We start from the raw sequence: 19,424 nt of genomic DNA on the forward strand, positions 1-19,424 counted from the left end.
AGAAACGGGAACCCTCTTGCACTGTTGGTGGGAATGCAAACTGGTGCAGCCACTCTGGAAAACAGTGTGGAGGTTCCTCAAAAAATTAAAAATAGACCTACCCCATGACCCAGCAGTAGCACTGCTAGGAATTTACCCAAGGGATATAGGAGTACTGATGCATAGGGCACTTGTACCCCAATGTTTATAGCAGCACTCTCAACAATAGCCAAATTGTGGAAAGAGCCTAAATGTCCATCAACTGATGAATGGATAATGAAATTGTGGTTTATATACACAGTGGAGTACTACGTGGCAATGAGAAAGAATGAAATATGGCCCTTTGTAGCAACGTGGATGGAACTGGAGGAAGTTATGCTAAGTGAAATAAGCCATACAGAGAAAGACAGATACCATATGTTTTCACTCTTATGTGGATCCTGAGAAACTTAACAGAAAACCATAGGGGGGAGGGGGAGGAAAAAAAAAGAGGTTAGAGTGGGAGAGAGCGAAAGCATAAGAGACTCTTAAAAACTGAGAACAAACTGAGGGTTGATGGGGGGTGGGAGGTAGGGGAGGGGAGGTGATGGGTATTGAAGAGGGCATCTTTTGGGATGAGCACTGGGTGTTGTATGGAAACCAATTTGACGATAAATTTCATATATTAAAAAAATAAAAATAAAAATATGGTTCTTGCCCTTAGGAGATTTGTAGTGTAATTTTGATTAAAGATATATAAGCAAGATATTATGTAAGGCGACCATCACATCCTTTACATCTTGTCTCCTTAAGAAATGTAAACAAAATTCAAATCAACTTTTTTGTGCATTGCAGTCATGTGTCTGCAGTCATCTGGAGAAAATAGGTTCCTGTAGCATTACTGTTGCCTGTCAGCTAGAAGCTCAGACATTTGTTTCTTCTCCCACCCCCTACTCCAGAGAAGTATGGAGATGAAAACTTCCTGAAGATGTTGTAATAAACTGTCTGTAGAAGTTCTAGCACCCAAGTGGTGGCTGGCCTATTTGTGCCTCAGGGAGAGAAAGCTGCTCAGTAAAAAGATACACTACACATCCCTTAGGGATCATTAGACCTGTTCCTTCCTCACCAGCTGGGATGACGGCTCCCTCCTTGCCTTCTGTCCAGGGAGTTGTGGTTTTCTACACCACAGTGGAAGCTCCCTAAGGACACAGCCTCTCCTGGGTTTAGGTGCAGGACTCTCAGCCCCAGTGCATGTGGGAATTACTAGGGAGCTTTCAAAAAAACGTAGATGTCTGGGTTCACCCCCAGAGATTCTGGTACAGTTGGAGTGGTCTCTGAGCAGCTGTTGAAAAAACAAACAAACAAACAAACAAACAAACCATCCCAGACGAGTACAGCATGCCCTTGGGTTGAGAAGCACTGAGTTGGTGGTTAAATTTATCTGAAAGGGTGAATCACAGAGAGTCTCTCTTGTAGACACTCAGGAATTTTTTTGAATGGAGAAAAGCACATCACAAAATTTATATCGGAGGCCTACCCTGACTTTAGGCTCTTTTCCTATAATGGGACTGCTCACAGTCTTTGCAGAGAGGAGTGGTTATTTCAAGTGCTGGTCACAGCTGGCCTACAGCAGTCTTCCCTGTGGGCATAGCTAGGTCTCAGAGGCCAGAGCATTGGGGGCATTGATTCCCCGAGCCCTGGGATTCATTGGTCTTGCTCCAGTATCTTGTCACTAAAGACCCTCTGTTAGATGGGCCTCATTCCCTCACGATACCTCTCTTGGCTGCAGCCTCTTTTGCCCCATAGTCATGCCAGGACTGGGTTACCAGCCCCAGGCTCAATGCCTCAAATCAGTGTTCTTCCCTCCTGCCACTGCATCAGTGAATACTTATTGCCTGAAATATCTTTTCTCTATCTTGAGCATGTGTTCTCTCCCCCAGGCTCATTATGAGGATGTATGGCACCAGGGGCAGCTCACCCATTTGATTCATAGGGCCAGATCCTCTTTTGCTCGAGTCTGTACCAGGATCCCCAACCCATTCATTGCTTTTCCTACAATCTCTATATTTTGTGTTTTGCCTCAGTCTGCAATGATCCCTTCTTCCTGTCTGTGTTTTTGAAAGACTAAAACCTACAACTAGAGTGTGCATTAGAAGCCTACTGAGTGAGCTCCAAGCAACCTTGTTTACCTGCTTATTTCTGACTTTTAGGTTTTGGGGACCATGTCTGTCCACAGGCTCATTAGGATTCTAAGCAAGTGTTACTTCAATGTTAGGTGGGCAATTTGAGGCCATTCTGTTAATCCAGAGAAGGGACTCCAAGATGGACGAAGAAAAACGGTTTTATTTGATAGCTCAGGGGAAAGGGTTGAGGAGGCTGCCAAGTGATGGAGTCATCAGGTTGGGATAGAAATGATTTAAGGCTAACTGTAGTCATTCACTTTTTCCTCTTTTTTTTGTTTTCATTTCATGTTTTGACTCTTGTATTACTATCATCAAGTCCTCCTGTTTACTTTCCATTTTCATCTTTGTTTTTCTTGCAAGTTGTTGTGTCTGATTTGCCAGAGAGAGCTCCTATGTCCTGAGGCCTCACAGACTTCTTACTAGCCCCCACCCCATTCCCCTGGCCGTACATCCTCTGGTTTTCCCCTTGACCTCATCCCTAACTTGCTCCTGCCTCCTCCTGTGGTGCCTTGGTTGATCTCATCCTTCCTTCTCTCCTCTCCTCTCCTTTTTGAAGAGTCTACTCCCCTTTGGCATAAACACTCTATCTTTTGTTGTTACTAATAATTCTTCTTTTTTATCTTTGGGAAAATACAATAGTGTCTATCATGCCATATCAGAAAGAGATAGCCAGAGTAGACTTTGCCTTTGTTTAAGCCAACATCGATGGGTTATTTTTTGATGCTCATTTCATCTTCAGGTGGGAGATTTTATTCCTGTTTTACGGGTGAGGATATAAAGACTAAAAGAAGTTCAGTAGGTTAGCCAAGAGCAAGCATGGTAAATGGTAAAACTTGGGATGTCTCATGCCAGAGCCTTCACTCTGCTGTTAAACACCGAACCTTCCAGCTGGAAGAGGACCAGCGTGTTTTGTCGCTGGGCCTGAGAGATGGATTTAACGGTCTTGAAGTTCCTCCCATGTTGGCACTCATGGGATACTCTGTGATTATGTAGGATAGTGAGCCCTTTTTCCATGGGGTTGGTTTTGCTGTTAACACTCTAAATTATATTCTCCTAGAGATGATTCAGTATCAATTCTGAGACTATAGACAGTCATGGTGGGAGTGTGGCAAATTATGGTTGGGTACCAGTGCCTTTTGTGTTGTGTTATTGCATGAATCAGCAGAGTGGACTTCTCACAGTTAAGATTCTCAATGTTTTGTTTCTTTACAGAGCCTGTGTCATCTTGGGGGTGATCTTCCTTCTGTCATCCATATGCATAGTGGTCAAAGCCATCCATGACCTCTCAACTAGGCTGCTCCCAGAAGTGGTAAGGTCCTTCTTCCTTAACAATTTTTCCTGGAGGTGCCAGCCTCCTATGTTACCTCTTATTTGTAAGAGAATATTTGTAGAAGAATTCATTGAAGAATGTGAATGATTTGGCAGAGAGAAGCCCTGGGCAAGACGAAAAAACTTCACATAGTTGAGGTGGTTCTGGGTTCTGTGTCTCTCTCCTTAGATTTTTTGACTATTTTTAGAGCAATACGTCTTTTATGTAAGAAGAAATGGGATGATGCTTGTATAGCAGAGGGATCCAATCTGTGCCCTTTGTCTATTCAGTGGTTATTGTAATAAGAATTATTTTTCTCTTTTGCATCTCACATAAATCCATTCACATTGGATTTTTCTGGCGCAACTGACATTTGGATGCAGAAACTGAAGGATGCAATTTCATATTAAAGTCTCTTTGACTGCTTTGTTCTTTGGGTGAGAGTCATTACCTGCAGTCTGATTCTCGCCCCCCTCTCTTAGTAATGCTGAAAAAAAAAAAATCTTTTATAGTCTCCTATCGGGTTATCTTCATAGAGAGCAGCTGGCTTACTTACCGAGAGACAAAGATGCTGCCATTACAGTGATTCTCTCTTTAAAAGTCACATAGTGATTTAAATGCAAAAATATGGGCTTTTCTCTTAAGATGGAGTTTGATTTGAGTTTGGCTACATGCACCATCTTAGACAAGGCCTAAATTCTTAGAACTTTCGTTTCACTTTTAGAAAAATATATGTTAATTCTTTCTGGAGTGAGGTATTGCTTGTGTTTATGGGGAGGATTAAAATGAATGGGGCATCTCACTGCATTTAGGAGAGAAATGACACTGGCTGCCTGAACTTGCTACCCCCCTCCCACAACTGAAATTGAGATCAGAGCCATCCTTCGGTAACTCACCAGGATCTTCACTGTTATTTGTTGTTGTCACAGGGGCCAGAAGCTTGTTCTTTAATATCTCAGCAATGGCAGAGGAAAGATGGATACCCGCCCATGGCTTTCAGGCTGTGTTGGGAGCAGAGCTAGCTGACGGGAATATTCCTATTTACTCCTCTGTGTTCTTAGTCTCACGATTGATTGTATTCCCTAACTCTGATCTCCCCGTGGGCTGGCATCCTGGACTTTTCCATCTTTTTCTCCCTCAAACTTGCTATCCTATGTTCCATTCTGTCAGAACCCGGACATTAGGTAAAATTTACAGCTGAAAGCATTAAGTATGATTAGTTAAGATGTCTGTCAGATAACATCTTTGTGTTTTACAGGGGATGGAAATATGCCTCCACTCTAATGTTTATTGGTGAGAATTTTCAGCACTAAGCTAGTTGAGACATTCATTTATTTAGGCATTAACCATTAATTTGAAGCTGGGCTAACTTGATAAGGAATGGGTAGCTGTGCTCAGGGACCTTTGCAAGGACCCTCCTTGTCTTTCTCTTGCTAGTGGAACTCTCTTTACCTGGGAACAGTCTCATATCATGTAGTGAAAATACTCCTAAGGGAAGAAGGTCACCAACTGAAACTGCACACCAAGATATAAATGTCTGATGCCCTGTCCCATGTAGGCTTCAGAGAGGGCGAAGAGGTCCATGATTTTGTGCAAGACTGGACCTGTCCTTGGAGAAGTCACACCCACTGCATCTTTTATCAGTTCTGGTGTGGGATTTAAGAATCAGACCCATTTATGGTCATCTCATCAGAACCCTAAGAAAAGAATACCAGGTGGTAGCTGACAGTGTTTCAGTCCCAAGTCTTTGGGTTCCCACATTCTGCTCTGGAAGTTTGGGGAAGCCAGCAGGCCATGGCCAGACCCCTGACCCCTGGCCTGCAGTAATTCAGCATGAATATTTTTCCACATCTGAATTAGGAGGTGTAATCAGATGCTCACCGAAGCCAGTCCTGAACGCAGGAGAAGCTCTAGTGTAACCGGTGGTCCATGGGGACAAAAGTGTGCCTGGAGGAAAGGCCTGCCCTCTAGCGGTGCCGTGCAGACTTGCTGTGCGGGTGTGTGGCCCCGGAGATGTCAAACCTTCCAAGTCTTCCAGACAGTGGAAGCCTGTGTTTAATGTGAAATAAATGGACAACTCATTAAATGTTTTTGAAAACCCTGGTTGGGAGTGGGTGGACAATTTCATGAAGGCCAAATAAAGTATGCTTGTGGCGGTTGAAACCAGGAGACTGGTCTTCAGGGCCGTGATGTCATGAATTTAGGTCCAAGTTACAGCCTCATCCTTGCCCTCAACTGCATATCTGACTTTTTTTTTTTCCTTAGGGTGGTGGGGGGGAGGGAGGGAGAGGGCACAAGTGAATGAGGGGCAAAGAGAGGGGTGGGAGAGAGAGAAGCAGCACTCACCCGAAGCGGGGTTCCAGTTCACCCCAAGCAGGGCTTGAGCTCCCCTGGTGCAGGGGCTCAAACTCACGGACCTGAGATCATGACCTGAGCTGAGGTCATATGATTGACTGAGCCACCCAGGCACCCCAGAACTGCCTTTTAAAAAAAAATCAGGGGCACCTGGTGGTTCAGTCAGTTGAATGTCTGACTTTGACTCAGGTCATGATCTCACAGTTTGTAGGTTTGAGCCCCACATGGGACTCTGTGCTGACACTCTGTGTCTCCCTCTCTTTGCCCATGCCCTGCTCATGCTCTGTCTCTCAAAAATGAATACACATTAAAAATATTTAATTCCAGTGTAGTTAATATACCGTGTTAGTTTCAGGTGTACAATGTAGTAATTCAACAATCCTATATATTTCTCAGTGCTCATCATAAGTGTACTCTTTAATCCCTTTCTCATTTCATCCATTCCTCCACCCACCTCCATTCTGGTAACCATGAATGTGTTCTCTATAGTTAAGAGTCTGTTTTTGGGTTTGTCTCTTCTTTTGTCTCTTTTTTTCCCTTTTTCCATTTGTTTTTTTTCTTAAATTCCACATATGAGTGAAATCATGGTATTTGTCTTTCTCGTACTGGCTCATTTCACTTAGCATTATGCTCTCTAGCTCCATTCATGTTGTTGCAAATGATAAGACTTCATTCTTTTCTATGGATAAATAATATTCCATTGTATATATATATACCACATCTTCTCTATCCATTCATCTATTAAAAAATTTTTTAATGCTTTTATTTATTTTTTTGAGAGAGAGCATGCACGAGCAAGCACAAGCAGGTGAGGGGAAGAGAGAGAGGGAGACACAGAATTAGAAGCAGGCTCCAGGCTCTGAGCTGTCAGCACAGAGCCTGACATGGGGCTCGAACTCGTGAACCGCAAGATCATGACCTGAGCTGAAGTCGGACGCTTAACTGACTGAGCCACCCAGGCACCCTGTATCCATTCATCTATTGATGGACACTTGGAGGAAATCTGCGCTGTGGGTGGGAATGCAAACTGGTGCAGCCCCTGATGAAAAGAGTATGGAGGTTCCTCAAAAAATTAAAAAAAAAATACCCTACTATGCAGTAATAACACTGCTGGGTATTTACCCGAAGAATACAAAAACACTAATCCGAATGGATATATGTACCCCTCTGTTTATTGTAGCATTATATATAATAGCCAATCAATGGAAGCAGAACTACCTTTTTAGGTGTGATTTCTATCAGGTTGTTTTGACCGTGGGTTTGTTAGAAGCAGCATTTTCCCTACCCCAGGCCTGATCCCTGGTGGCTATTTTTCTTTCTTTCTTTTTTTTTCCTAATGTTTATTTATTTTTTGAGAGAGAGAGATATATATACACATGTGTGTGCATACATGTGTGTGTGCATACATGTATATGTGCACAGAAGAGGGGCAGAGGGGGACAGAGAGAGAGAGAATCTTTTTTTTTTAAAAATATAACTTATTGTCAGCTAACATACAGTGTATATGGTGTGCTCTTGGCTTCAAGAGTAGGTTCCCATGATTCATCGCTTCCATACAACACCCAGTGCTCATCCCAACAAGTGCCCTCCTCAATGCCCATCACCCATTTCCCCCTCTTCTCTACTTCCCCCTCCATCAACCCTCAATTTGTTCTCTGTATTTGTCTCTTTTGGTTTGCCTCCCTCTCTGTTTGAAACTATTTTTCCCCTCCTTCCCTTCCCCCTTGCTCTTCTGTTAAGTTTCTCAAATTTGACACTGAGTGACAACATATAATACCTGTCTTGCTCTGACTTATTTCACTTAGCATAGTACCCTCCTGCTCCATACACATTGTTACAAATGGCAAGATTTCATTCTTTCTCATTGCCAAGTATTATTCCATTCTATATATAAACCTCATCTTCTTTAGTTGCTGGACTTTAGTTCTTTAGTTGAAGGACATTTGGGTTCTTTCCATAACTTGGCTATTGTTGATAGTACTGCTATAAACATTGGGGTACATGTGCCCCTACGAATCAGCACTCCTGTATCCTTTGGATAAATTTCTAGTAGTGCTATTGCCAGGTTGTAGGGTAATTCTATTTTTAACTCTTTGAGGAACCTTCACACTGTTTTCCAGAGTAGCTGCACCAGTTTGCATTCCCACCAACCATGCACAAAGGTTCCCATTTCTCCACATCCTTGCCAACATCTGTTGTTTCCTGAGTTGTTAATTTTAGCCACTCTGACCAGTGTGAGGTGGTATCTCAATGTGGTTTTGAATTGTATTTCCATGATGATGAGTGCTATTGAGCATCTTTTCATGTGTCTGTTGGCCATCAGGATGTCTTCTTTGGAAAAGTGTCCATTCATGTCTTCTGACCATTTCTTCATTGGATTGTTTTTCAGGTGTTGAGACTGTAAGTTCTTTATAGATTTTGGATACTAGCCCTTTGTCCGATATGTCATTTGCAAATATCTTCTCTCATTCTGCTCATTGCCTTTTAGTTTTGTTGATTATTTCCTTTGCAATGTAGAAGGTTTTTATCTTGATGAGGTCCCAGTAGTTCATTTTTGCTTTTATTTCCCTTGCCTTTAGAGACATGTCAGGTAATAAGTTGCTGCAGCTTAGGTCAAAGAGGTTGTTGCCTGCTTTCTACTCTAGGTTTTTAGTGGTTTCCTGTCTCACATTTAAGTCTTTCATCCATTTTGAGTTTATTTTTGTGTATGGTGTAAGAGAGTGGTCCAGTTTCATTCTTCTGAATGTTGCTGTCCAGTTCTCCCAGCACAATTTGCTAAAGAGACTGTCTTTATTCCATTGGATATTCTTTTTTTGCTTTGTCAAAGATTAGTTGGCCATACATTTGTGGTCCAATACTGAGTTCTCTATTCTATTCCACTGGTATATGTGTCTGTTTTTGTACCAATACCATACTGTCTTGATGATTACATCTTTGTAGTAAAGGCTAAATTCTGGGATTGTGATGCCTCCTGCTTTCGTTTTCTTTTTCAACATTACTTTGGCTATTTGGGGTCTTTTGTATTTCCATACAAATTTTAGGATTGTTTGTTCCAGCTCTGAGAAGAATGCTGGTGCAATTTTTATTTGGATTGCATTGAATGTGTAGATTGCTTTGGGTAGTATTAACAATATATATTCTTCCAATTCATGAGCATGGAATGTTTTTCCATTTCTTTGTGTCTTCTTCAATTTCTTTTGTAAGTTTTCTGTAGTTTTCAGCATACAGATCTTTTACATCTTTGGTTAGGTTTATTCCTAGGTATTTTATGGTTCGTGGTGCAGTTATAAGTGAGGTCGCTTTCTTGATTTCTCTTTCTGTTCATTATAGGTGTGTAGAAATACAACAAATTTCTGTACATTGATTTTGTACCCTGTGATTTTGGTGATCATATATCAGTTCTAGCAGTTGTTTGGTGGAGGCCATGTAGAGTATGTCATCTGCAAAAAGTGAAAGTTTGATGTCTTCTTTGCTAGTTTGGATGCCTTTTATTTCATTTTGTTGTCTGAATGCTGATGCTAGGACTTCCAACGCTGTGTTAAACAACAGTGGTGAGAGTGGACACCCCTGTCATGTTCCTGATCCCAGGGGAAAGCTCTCAGTTTTTGCCCATTGAGGATATTAGCTGTGGGCCTTTCATATATGATTTTTATATGATTTTTACCATATGTTTCTTCTATCCTGACTTTCCTGAGAGTTTTTATTTAGAAAGGATGCTGTATTTTGTCAAAGACTTTTTCTGCATCTATTGACAGGATCATATGGTTCTTATCCTTTCTTCTATTAATGTGATGTATCACATTGATTGATTTGTGAATATTGAATCAGCCCTGCAGCCCACAAATGAATCCCACTTGATCATGGTGAATAATTCTTTTAATATACTGTTGAATTTGATTTGCTAGTATCTTGTTGAGAATTTTTGCATCTGTGTTCATCAGGGATATTGGCCTATAATTCTCCTTTTTTGGGGGGGTCTCTGTCTGGTTTGGGAATCAAGGTAATGCTGGCTTTATAGAATGAGTCCAGAAGCTTTCCTTCCATTTCTGTTTTTTGGAACAGCTTGAGAAGGGTAGGTATTAACTCTGCTTTAAATGTCTAGTAGAATTACCCTGGGAAGCCATCTGGCCCAGGACTCTTATTTATTTGGAGATTTTTGGTAACTGATTCAATTTCTTCACTAGTTATGGGTCTTTTCAGATTTTCTATTTCTTCCCTTTTGAGTTTTGGTAGTGTGTGGATGTCTAGGAATTTGTCCATTTCTTCCAGGTTGTCCAGCTTGTTGGTATATAATTTTTCATAGTATTCTCTAATAATTGTTTGTATTTCTGTGGTGTAGGTTGTGAGCTCTCCTCTTTCATTTCATGATTTAGCTATTTGGGTTCTCTCTATTTTCTTTTTGAGAAGTCTGGCTAGGGGTGTATCAATTTTGTTTATTCTTTCAAAAAACCAGCTGTTAGATCCATTGATTGGTTACACTGGTGTTTGTTTTTGTTTTTTGGATTCTATATTGTTTATTTCTGCTCTAATCTTTATTATTTCTCTTCTTCTGCTGGCTTTGGGGTTTCTTTGCTGTTCTTCTTCTAGTTCCTTTATGTATGTGGTTAGGTTTTGTATTTGGCATTTTTTTTGTTTCTTGAGATAGGCCTGGATTGCAATATATTTTACTCTTTAGACTGCCTTTGTTGCATCCCACAGAGTTTGGACTGTTCTGTTTTCATTTTCATTTTCTTCCATATATTTTTTAATTGCTTCATTAATTACCTGGTTGATACATTCATTCTTTAGTAGGATGTTCTCTAACCTCCGTGCATTTGGAGGCTTTCCAAATTTTTCCTTGTGGTTGATTTCAAGTTTCATAGGATTGTGATCTGAAAATATGCACGATATTATCTCAATTCTTTTATATTTATTGAGGGCTGTTTGTGATCCAGTATATGATCTGTCTAGGAGAATATTCCATGTGCACTCAAGAAGAATGTGTATTCTGCTGCTTTTGGATGAAAAGTTCTGAATATATCTGTCAAGTCCATCTGGTTTAGTGTATCATTCAGGGCCATTGTTTCCTTGTTGATTTTTCTGGCTAGATGATCTGTCCGTTGTTGTAAGTGGGGCATTAAAGTCCCCTGCAGTTACCATATTCTTATCAATAAGATTGCTTATATTTGTGATTACTTGATTTATATATTTGGGTGTTCCAAATTGGATGCATAAACATCTACAATTGTTAGCTCTTCTTGATGGCTAGACCCCCAATTATATCATCATGACCTTCTTTGTCTCTTGTTACAGTCTTTAGTTTAAAATTTAGTTTATCTGATGTAAGTATGGCTACTCCAGCTTTCTTTTGAGTTCCAGTAGCATGATAGATAGTTCTCCATCCCCTCAATTTAAATCTGAGGGTATCCTCAGGTTAAAATGCTTTCAACAATGCATTGTTGAACTTAGGCTCTTCCTAAGTCAAGGAAAGAGCCCAAATATCCATCAAATGATGAATGGATAAAGAAGATGTGGTTTGTATATAGAATGGAATACTACTTGGAAATGAGAAAGAATGAAATCCTGCCATTTGCAACAATGTGGATGGAGCTGGAGGGTATTATGCTAAGTGAAATAAGTCAGTCAGTGAAAGACAGATATTATATGTTTTCACTCATATGTGTAACTTGAGAAACTTAACAGAAGACCTTGGGAGAAGGGAAGGGGGAAAAATAGTTTCAAACAGAGAAGGAGGCAAACCCATAAGAGAGTCTTAAACACTGAGAAGAAACTGAGGGTTAATGGCGGGGACAGGGGAGAGGGGAAAATGGGTGATGGGCATTGAGGAGGGTACTTGCTGGGATGAGCACTGGCTGTTGTATGTAAGTGATAAATCATGGGAATCTACCCCCAAAACCAAGAGCACACTGTACACACTGTCTGTTAGCCAATTTGACAATAAGTTATATTTAAAAAAACTGTAAATGTAAAATGAAAATGTAAAATTTAAAAAGAAGACAGAAAAAAAGAGTCTCTTGTAGACAGCATATAATGGATCTTAATTTTTTATCCATTCTGATACCCTATGTCTTTTTATAGGGGCATTTAGTCCATTTCCTTTCAGAGTTATTATTGAAAGATATGGATTTAGTGTCATTGTGTTATCTGTAGGTTTCACACTGTGGTGATATCTCTGGTCCTTTGTAATCTTTGCAGCATTCCACTCACAGAGTCCCCTTTAGGATCTCCTGCAGGGCTGGTTTAGTGGTCATGAACTCCTTCAGTTTTTGTTTGTCTGGGAAAGCCTTTATCTCTCCTTCTATTCTGAATGACAGCCTTGTGGATAAAGGATTCTTGGATGCATATTTTTCCTATTCAGTGCATTGAATGTGTCCTGCCACTTCCTACTGGCCTGCCAAGTTTGAGTGGACAGGTCTGCTACTACCCTTATGTAGTAAGGTAATACTCTTGTAGGTTAAGGCCCATTTGTCTCTAGCTGCTTCAGAATTCTCTCTTTATCTCTGTATTTTGCCAGTTTCACTATGACATGCCGTGGTGAAGACCTATTTTTGTTGAGTCTGAAGGGAGTTCTGTGTGCCTCCTGGATTTGGATGTCTGCTTCCTCCCCCAGATTAGGGAAGTTCTCAGCTATAATTTGTTCAAGTAAACCTTCTGCCCCTGTCTCTCTCTCTCTCTCTCTCTTTCTCTCTCTCTTTCTCTCTTTCTTTCTCTCTCTCTTTCTCTCTCTCTCTCTCTCTCTCCCTCCCTCTCCCTCCCTCTCGCTCTCCCCCCCTCTCTCTCTCTCTCCCTCCCTCCCCTTTCCCCCACCTCTCTCTTTCTCATCTTAAGCAGGCTCCATGCTTAGTGCAGAGCCTGACCCATGACTCAGTCCAACCACCATGGGACTATGACCTGATCCAAAATCGAGAGTCGGACAGTCAACCAACTGAGCCACCCAGGCACATCAACGACTTTCTTTTTAATGTAGCTGCACAATTCTCAGAGTGAGAATAATTGCAAGAATGTGTAAGCTTTGACTAAGAAAGCTATGCAATTAGGAATTTCCCAACTATGAAGTATAGTGACTGAACTGTGGCTGTGTCGCTGGGCCCTCGGCGTCGTGCTGGAGAAGCCAGACTAGTGGGCTCTCCAGGGGCCCCAGCACAGGAATCTGTGCCTTCTACTGCAAGGGCTTCATGACTAAATGGTGCAGTCTGTCCTGCACAACCTGCACATGACCACATCGGATCCTTAATGAAACAGATTCCAAAATAACCTTCTCAGAAACTCTATCTGAACTGTGCTTCTAGAAGTCAGGAGAATGGGCAGTGCCTCAAGTGCCTCAAGTGTAGTGGTTGCCTTGTGTCTTTGAGTTGCTTTGAAAAGAACATCACCTTCTTACCGTTTTTACCCCCAGCATGCCCTGCTTATGTTGAGAAGGGACGGGTGGTGTGTTTCTCCTTTTTGGTAGATGTGGGGGCTCTGAAGCTGAAGTGATCTCCTTGAGGTGGTCAGCGGCAGAGCCTAGGCTTGAACCTTTGTCTCCTAGTTCATAGCTGTCTTGGCTGCTGGTACTCTGGGGCTACTATGGTCCTGTTGTTCTTTGGCTTTTCAGGTCTGGTCCTCCTGTGCTCTTGTACTGAAAGGGGCTTCTGCTAGGGCTGTCTTAGAAGGGGAGGTCCAGGCCCCCAGCAAGTCCCATCTCTAGCCTTTCTGGCTACTCCGGCTACCTCCACTCCTTACCATTCTCTGTCCAGATTATTTGCCTCTTGAAAACCCCACAGGCAGGGTAGCCAAGAAGCGATTCAGAATGCTGTGTGACAAGTATGGAATGAGAGGAGCCATGGGATGCATGGAACCACATGGAAGGAAGCACTTTAGTGGAGCTGCTTAGCATGGCAGAAGGTATGTGGGTGTGGCAGGCTGATCTGTTGGAGGTGTGGGCCCCTCTTGGCCTGTCCTTACCCATGAGACCAGTTGCTTAGCCTCCCTGACCCTTCCTCATTTGTAAACTGGAGATAATACTCATGTCAGAGGTTTAGGATAAGATCAAATGAGCCATTTATTTAAAATAACAGTCATTAGAAGACAGTGCTACTGTTGAGGCTGCTGCTCCCAACATTCTGATTTTTGGTGTTTCCGAATCACTGATCAAAGTCACCCTGAGTTGTGACCTGAGATAACCACAGACTTGGTCCCTCAGTCCCCTGGCTGGATGGAGCTGGTGGTGTTTTCTCTGAGATTAGGGGCCCATAGCTAATCTTGGGCCAGTCTTTGGGAGAACACTCAACGCATTGTGGGAAGACCTGACCTCCAAGCCTACCTCCCAACTGATCAGATTTGTGACTGTTAGTAAATCATGTCTCTTCTCTGAGCAAGACTCTCATCTGTGTAGATGGGCGTCAGGTCACCTACTCCACCAGAAAGAAATGTTACAATGAATGTGAAAATGCTCTCTAAGCTGTTGTGCTTCACAAAAGAAAGAGTGTATCTTGGTTCTGATTCTAAGGCCATAGCAGTCCCATCCGTGCTCTTGAGCTTCTCAGTGTCCTGTTTAGTTGGACTGGCTCATTGCTTCTTCTGCCTGTAGTGGACCAAGACTTCTTCACCCTGAGCTCCTAGCTATTGTCTGGGTCCAATCTCCTTAAGTGGTCATGTGGCAGTAATAGTGATTACAATTGTAATTAAAATAGCTACAGATTGGCGATAAATAATATATGACTATGTGTTGATTATAATAATCATACCATTTGAATGTGTGCTAGTCCCCAGACCTTCTGTCTAGGCACTGAGGATTCAAAGTCAAATAGCACTAGTGGCTAGAGTTTTTTCATTGCTCTGCAAAGCCCTTGACTTCTTTATAGGAGCTGGATTTTGCTCCCAGGGAATTCACAGTTGGAGAAAGCCCCATCTACTGATACATTCAGTTTATGGTGATAAGGGTTGCGATAGAAACAATCATGTGAGAATACAGTGAATGCTTCCATATTAAGCCTAGAGGTGGAGGAGGTGTGTTGGGGCCTTCTTGGAGGAGCAGACCCTCCATATAACATCTGAGGAGGAGTGGGAATTGGCAAGGTGGGCTCTTGCAGAGAAGAGGGTAGGGTGAAGTCTAGGAGGAGGAGGCTGTTATAGGCATAGCAGTGGCAGCAGGAGCCTGTGTTCATGTTTCTCCCCCACCCCCCTCTGTCTCTTCTCTGTTTCCTTTGTGCACCAGTGTCTCTGTGTAGGAAGAAGGAATTGAGAGAGAAAAATGCAAAGGAGGAGGAGGCAAAGGAAGAAGGGAAAAATAACTTTGTGTTATAAGTCAGAAATGTTTGCTTAGCATAATTTTGATTCTTCCTTGAGTAGCAAGGTTGTCCTTCAAGTCTCCCTTGACTATCTGTCTACTAAGTTCTTGTCTCAGATGCCAGCTTACCCACCAGAACAAAGGAACTTCTAGCAATGAAAGTGAACCCCTTTCAGCTGCTCATTTTCTTGCTCTGTTTCATCTCCAGTCCTTGCTGAATGTGAAGGCAGCCCCTGGGATAGTGGCCATCTTCTTGCATTGGTGTATCTGTTCAACAAGTGTCTCCCACACTTGAAGGTTGGGCTGGCTCTGCAGAAGGTCTGTGGTGTTCCCGTAGGAGCCGCAGGTGGGATTCCACTCTTAGGAGCAAAACCAGAGATAAATCTCTTGTAAAGGACATTTCAGGATTGTACTTGCAAGGTTACAGCCAAGAACGTGCCCAAGGATTTTCCTACCTGTGGAAGTGACTGATTCTTGAATTCATAGGCTTTTGATTTGTAGGATTTGATACTGTTCCCAGCTCAGGTTGTGTAATGCTGTAGGCTCCTCCTTGTGCAGTAATCTGTACTGACTGTGAAGTGTTTAGCATTCAGCACTGCACTGTAGCTTGGCTTGGTAGGAGTTATTTCTAGGCTCTTAAGCCACAATTACTATGCTCTCAGGGAGTCTCTACCTTATGCAGAGGGTGGAGACAGGTTGACAAGTCTCCTTCCCACACCTCTGTTGTCAGTTTTCTTTCTTCCTACCCTCCCTCTCAGGACCTCTCCCTTCCCACACTTAACCCTTTGAGCTCCCTCCTTGCCCACCTCCTTGGAAATCTCATTTCTACCCTCATTCCTTCTCTTTAGTCACTCCCTGCCTTCTTACCCAGTCATTTTCTCTGTAGCCCTTTTTCCCCCCACCTCCCTTCAGCCTGTGCTGTTCTTGAAAGTGCTCTATCTGAAAACACTCACCCCTCCCTTCCCATTCTTCTTGTCACCTCAGTTTCAAACCCTGCCTCCCCTCAGCCTGCACTTGGCAGTCTTACAAGCCCATTCTTATGGTGTCCTTTTTGAGACAAAAAAAAAAAAAACAACAAACCCTATTGAACAGAAGGAAATGAGGAAGAAAGGTGGGGCAAGCATAAAGGTTTGGGACCAGGTAAGTGGCTTCACAGAGGTGCTGCCCACCAGTCAGCTTGCCAGCCTCAGGTTGCCTGAGGCAAGTACCTCATTCGTGGGAGTGAGTTTTTAATGGTTCCCTCAGCTGTGAGTGAGTACTCTGGGGCAGTGTAGACTTGTGGCTGAGGATGTGGGAACTAAAGTCAGGGACATAGGTCCCAACTCTGCCACTTTTTAACTAGAGCTATCTGGGCAGGTTGTTTATCCTTTCTCTGTCTCAGTTTCTTTCTTTCTTTTTTAATATTTATTTATTTTTGAGAGAGAATCAACGGGGGAGGGGCAAAGAGAGGAGAACAGAAGATTTGAAGCAGGCTCTGTGCTGACAGCAGAGAGCCCAATATGGGGCTCGAACTCACGAACTGTGAGATCATGACCTGAGCCGAAGTTGGATGCTTAACCAACTGAGCCACCCATTCATCCCAGTTTCTTTGTTTTTAAAAAAGAATTAATAATGGTACTCTCTTTGTAAGACTGTTAAGAAAACAAAAAGATGTAGGTAATGTACTTAGCATATAACTATTGAATAAATGTTGGCTGATACTGCTGTTGGACCAGAGAAGTTTCTAAGGAAGCTGGTGGACCTTTAGTTCTATAATTTCTGGATCTACCATCAGCAATAGACAGATCATCTTCAGTATGACATGCTCTCAAGCATACCTCTGATTTGTATTATCTCATATTTAAAACACACACACACACACACACACACACACACACACACACACTCAAGGTCTTTGAGATCCCCTCTGCCAATATCTCCTCAGCACTGCACAAAGAAAGGCAGAAATTTGTGGTGTCAGACATCACTGTTGTCCCAGGCTTGTTACCTCAAACAGAATAATTCCATTACCTCAGCAAGACTGACCTCTTCATTCATCCTATAGCCAGGGGCCTACAGACTTCTACACAGAAGAAACTAAGCACGGATGAAAGCAGATTCTTATTGGCTTAAATGAGTTCAAGGAGAATAAAGAGTCCAAAAATAGATCCACACATATCTGGTTAATTGGTTTTCGACAAAGGTGTTAAGGCAATTCAATGGAGGAAAGGAAAGTTTTGTCAGTAAATGTTTCTGGAGCAACTAGGTAGCCATATGGACAAAAATGGACACCAGCCTTTATATAGAAATTAACTCAAAATGGATCATAATCCTCAATGTAAAATCTAAAACTCCAAAGCTTCCAAAAGAAAACAAAGGAGGACATCTTTGCAGTCTTGGGACAGGCAAAATTTCTTAGATATGGCATGAAGAGCATGAACCATTAAAATAAAAAAAAATTTGAAAATTGGAGTTTATCAAAATAAAAAACCTTGGCTCTTCCAAGATGCCATTAAGAAAATGACCAGACAGCACAGATAACAACATGTATATCAGACAAAAGACTTCTATCCAGAATATATAAAGAAGAGCTGATGATAATAAGATCAACAACCCAGTAAGGGAATCCTCCCTTCCATTTCGTCTTTCTCCATAAAGTCTTTATGTCCGGTAGTGAAAGTTTGTTCTCCATAAGGACTTTATACATTTTTATTAAGATTATTCCTTGATATTTTGTGAGCTTTGTTGCTATTTAAGGGTTAATACTTCTTTCACTTCTATATTATTACTGAATTAACACTACTATTCGGATATTGATCTTGTTAACCTATAACCTTGCTAGGTTTTGTTTTGTTTTATCAGTTGATTATTTTGGATGTATTATTTGAACAACAGCTCCTCTCTCCTTTCCAATTCCAATTCCAATATATCTCTTTTTTTCTTATTTATTAGCCAAGGTCTTCAATACAATATTAAATAGTTTGCTGCTGATTTTGGAGTGACTATTCAATTTCTTGTTTGCTAAGAGCACTTTTTTTTTTTTAAATCACAAACAGATGCTGAATTTTGAGTGCGATTTCTGTATATACTGAGATAATTATTTTCCATTAAGAGGTTAATATTTTTAATTAATCAATATTCTAATATTGAGGCATCCTTGAATTCTTGAAACAAACCCTATTCATCCAGAAAGTATTATTCTTTTAATTCATTGCTCATTTTTGCTTACTATTTCATTTAGGATTTTTTCATCTTTGCTCATAAGTGACATTAGTCTAAAGACCCTGTCCTTGTGTACCACATATAATGAGTTCTGTAGCTTTTCTGTTCTTTTTCTGTGCTTTGGAGTACTGGTTATACTGTAGAAATTATTTGTTCCTTAAGTTTTAGTAGAACTTACCTGCCAAGTGGAGCCTATTGCCTTTTGGAGAGGCAGTAAAGTACATCCTCTGTTAAGATAGTGATTTCTAGAGCCAGACTGCCTCTGTGCATTAGCTGTGAGACGTGGACAAGTTATCTCACTGCTTTGGTTCCAGTTTTCTCCTCTGTAAAATATGTATAATAAACACAATATTAGTACCTATCCCATAGAGTTGTAAGAATCAGCCCAGTTAATTCATGTAAAAAGCATTTTAAAAAGTGTTCAGCACTTTGTTCTATTATTATTATCACCACTATTCCTGATATTTTCCCCCTGCTGCCTCAAACATTTTTATAGTTTATAGTTTTGGAACAATTTTCAAAATTAGTTTTTCTAGAAAATTCCCCATTTTATCTAGGCTTTCAAATTTATTGCATTGAATTTGCTCATATTATTCGCAAAAGATTTTTTAAAAACCTTAAATCCATCTGTACTTACGTGCCTTATTTTATTGCTAATGTTTATTTGTGCTGTTGCTTTTTGTTTTTTAAGCCAGCTTACCAAAAGTTTATTCATCTTTTTAGAAAACCTGCATTTGATTTCATGGATCACGCTGATTTGCTTTCTACTTCATTAAGCTCTCATCTTTAGTAGTTCCTGCTATTTTGTTCACACTTGGTTTTTGGGGGCGGGTAAGTAAGTTTTATGTTTTTTATTTTTCCTTTTTAATTTTTGCTGTTGGTGTTTCATTTTCCCCCATTTTGTTTTCAGACTAAGAGAGGGACAAAATAGACATTTATGGAAGGTGCAGCAAAAACACTTTGCACAGAAGTGTGTTCTGCACATTGTATCTTTTAGGCGCTGGGCAAGTTTTAGATTCTGACCTCACCTACACTCTGCCAGATAAGGACCTCCAATGGACCCCTGATATATATATTATATATTAATTATATATTATATATTAATTATATATTATATATTATATATTATATATTATATATTATATATTAT

The 19,424-nt window shown here is 41.2% G+C and overlaps 1 protein-coding gene across 1 annotated transcript in view; it reads left to right on the forward strand.

The window, feature by feature from the left end:
* TMEM163 (transmembrane protein 163) overlaps positions 1-19,424 on the forward strand; it is a 237,689-nt gene that overhangs the window by 185,884 nt on the left and 32,381 nt on the right. The window contains exon 5 of the mRNA XM_049616198.1: positions 3,354-3,450. Coding sequence (XP_049472155.1) covers positions 3,354-3,450 — 97 coding nt within the window. The remainder of the gene's footprint in view (positions 1-3,353; positions 3,451-19,424) is intronic.

Source organism: Panthera uncia, assembly GCF_023721935.1.
Source record: "Panthera uncia isolate 11264 chromosome C1 unlocalized genomic scaffold, Puncia_PCG_1.0 HiC_scaffold_3, whole genome shotgun sequence".
Taxonomy (NCBI): Eukaryota; Metazoa; Chordata; class Mammalia; order Carnivora; family Felidae; genus Panthera; species Panthera uncia.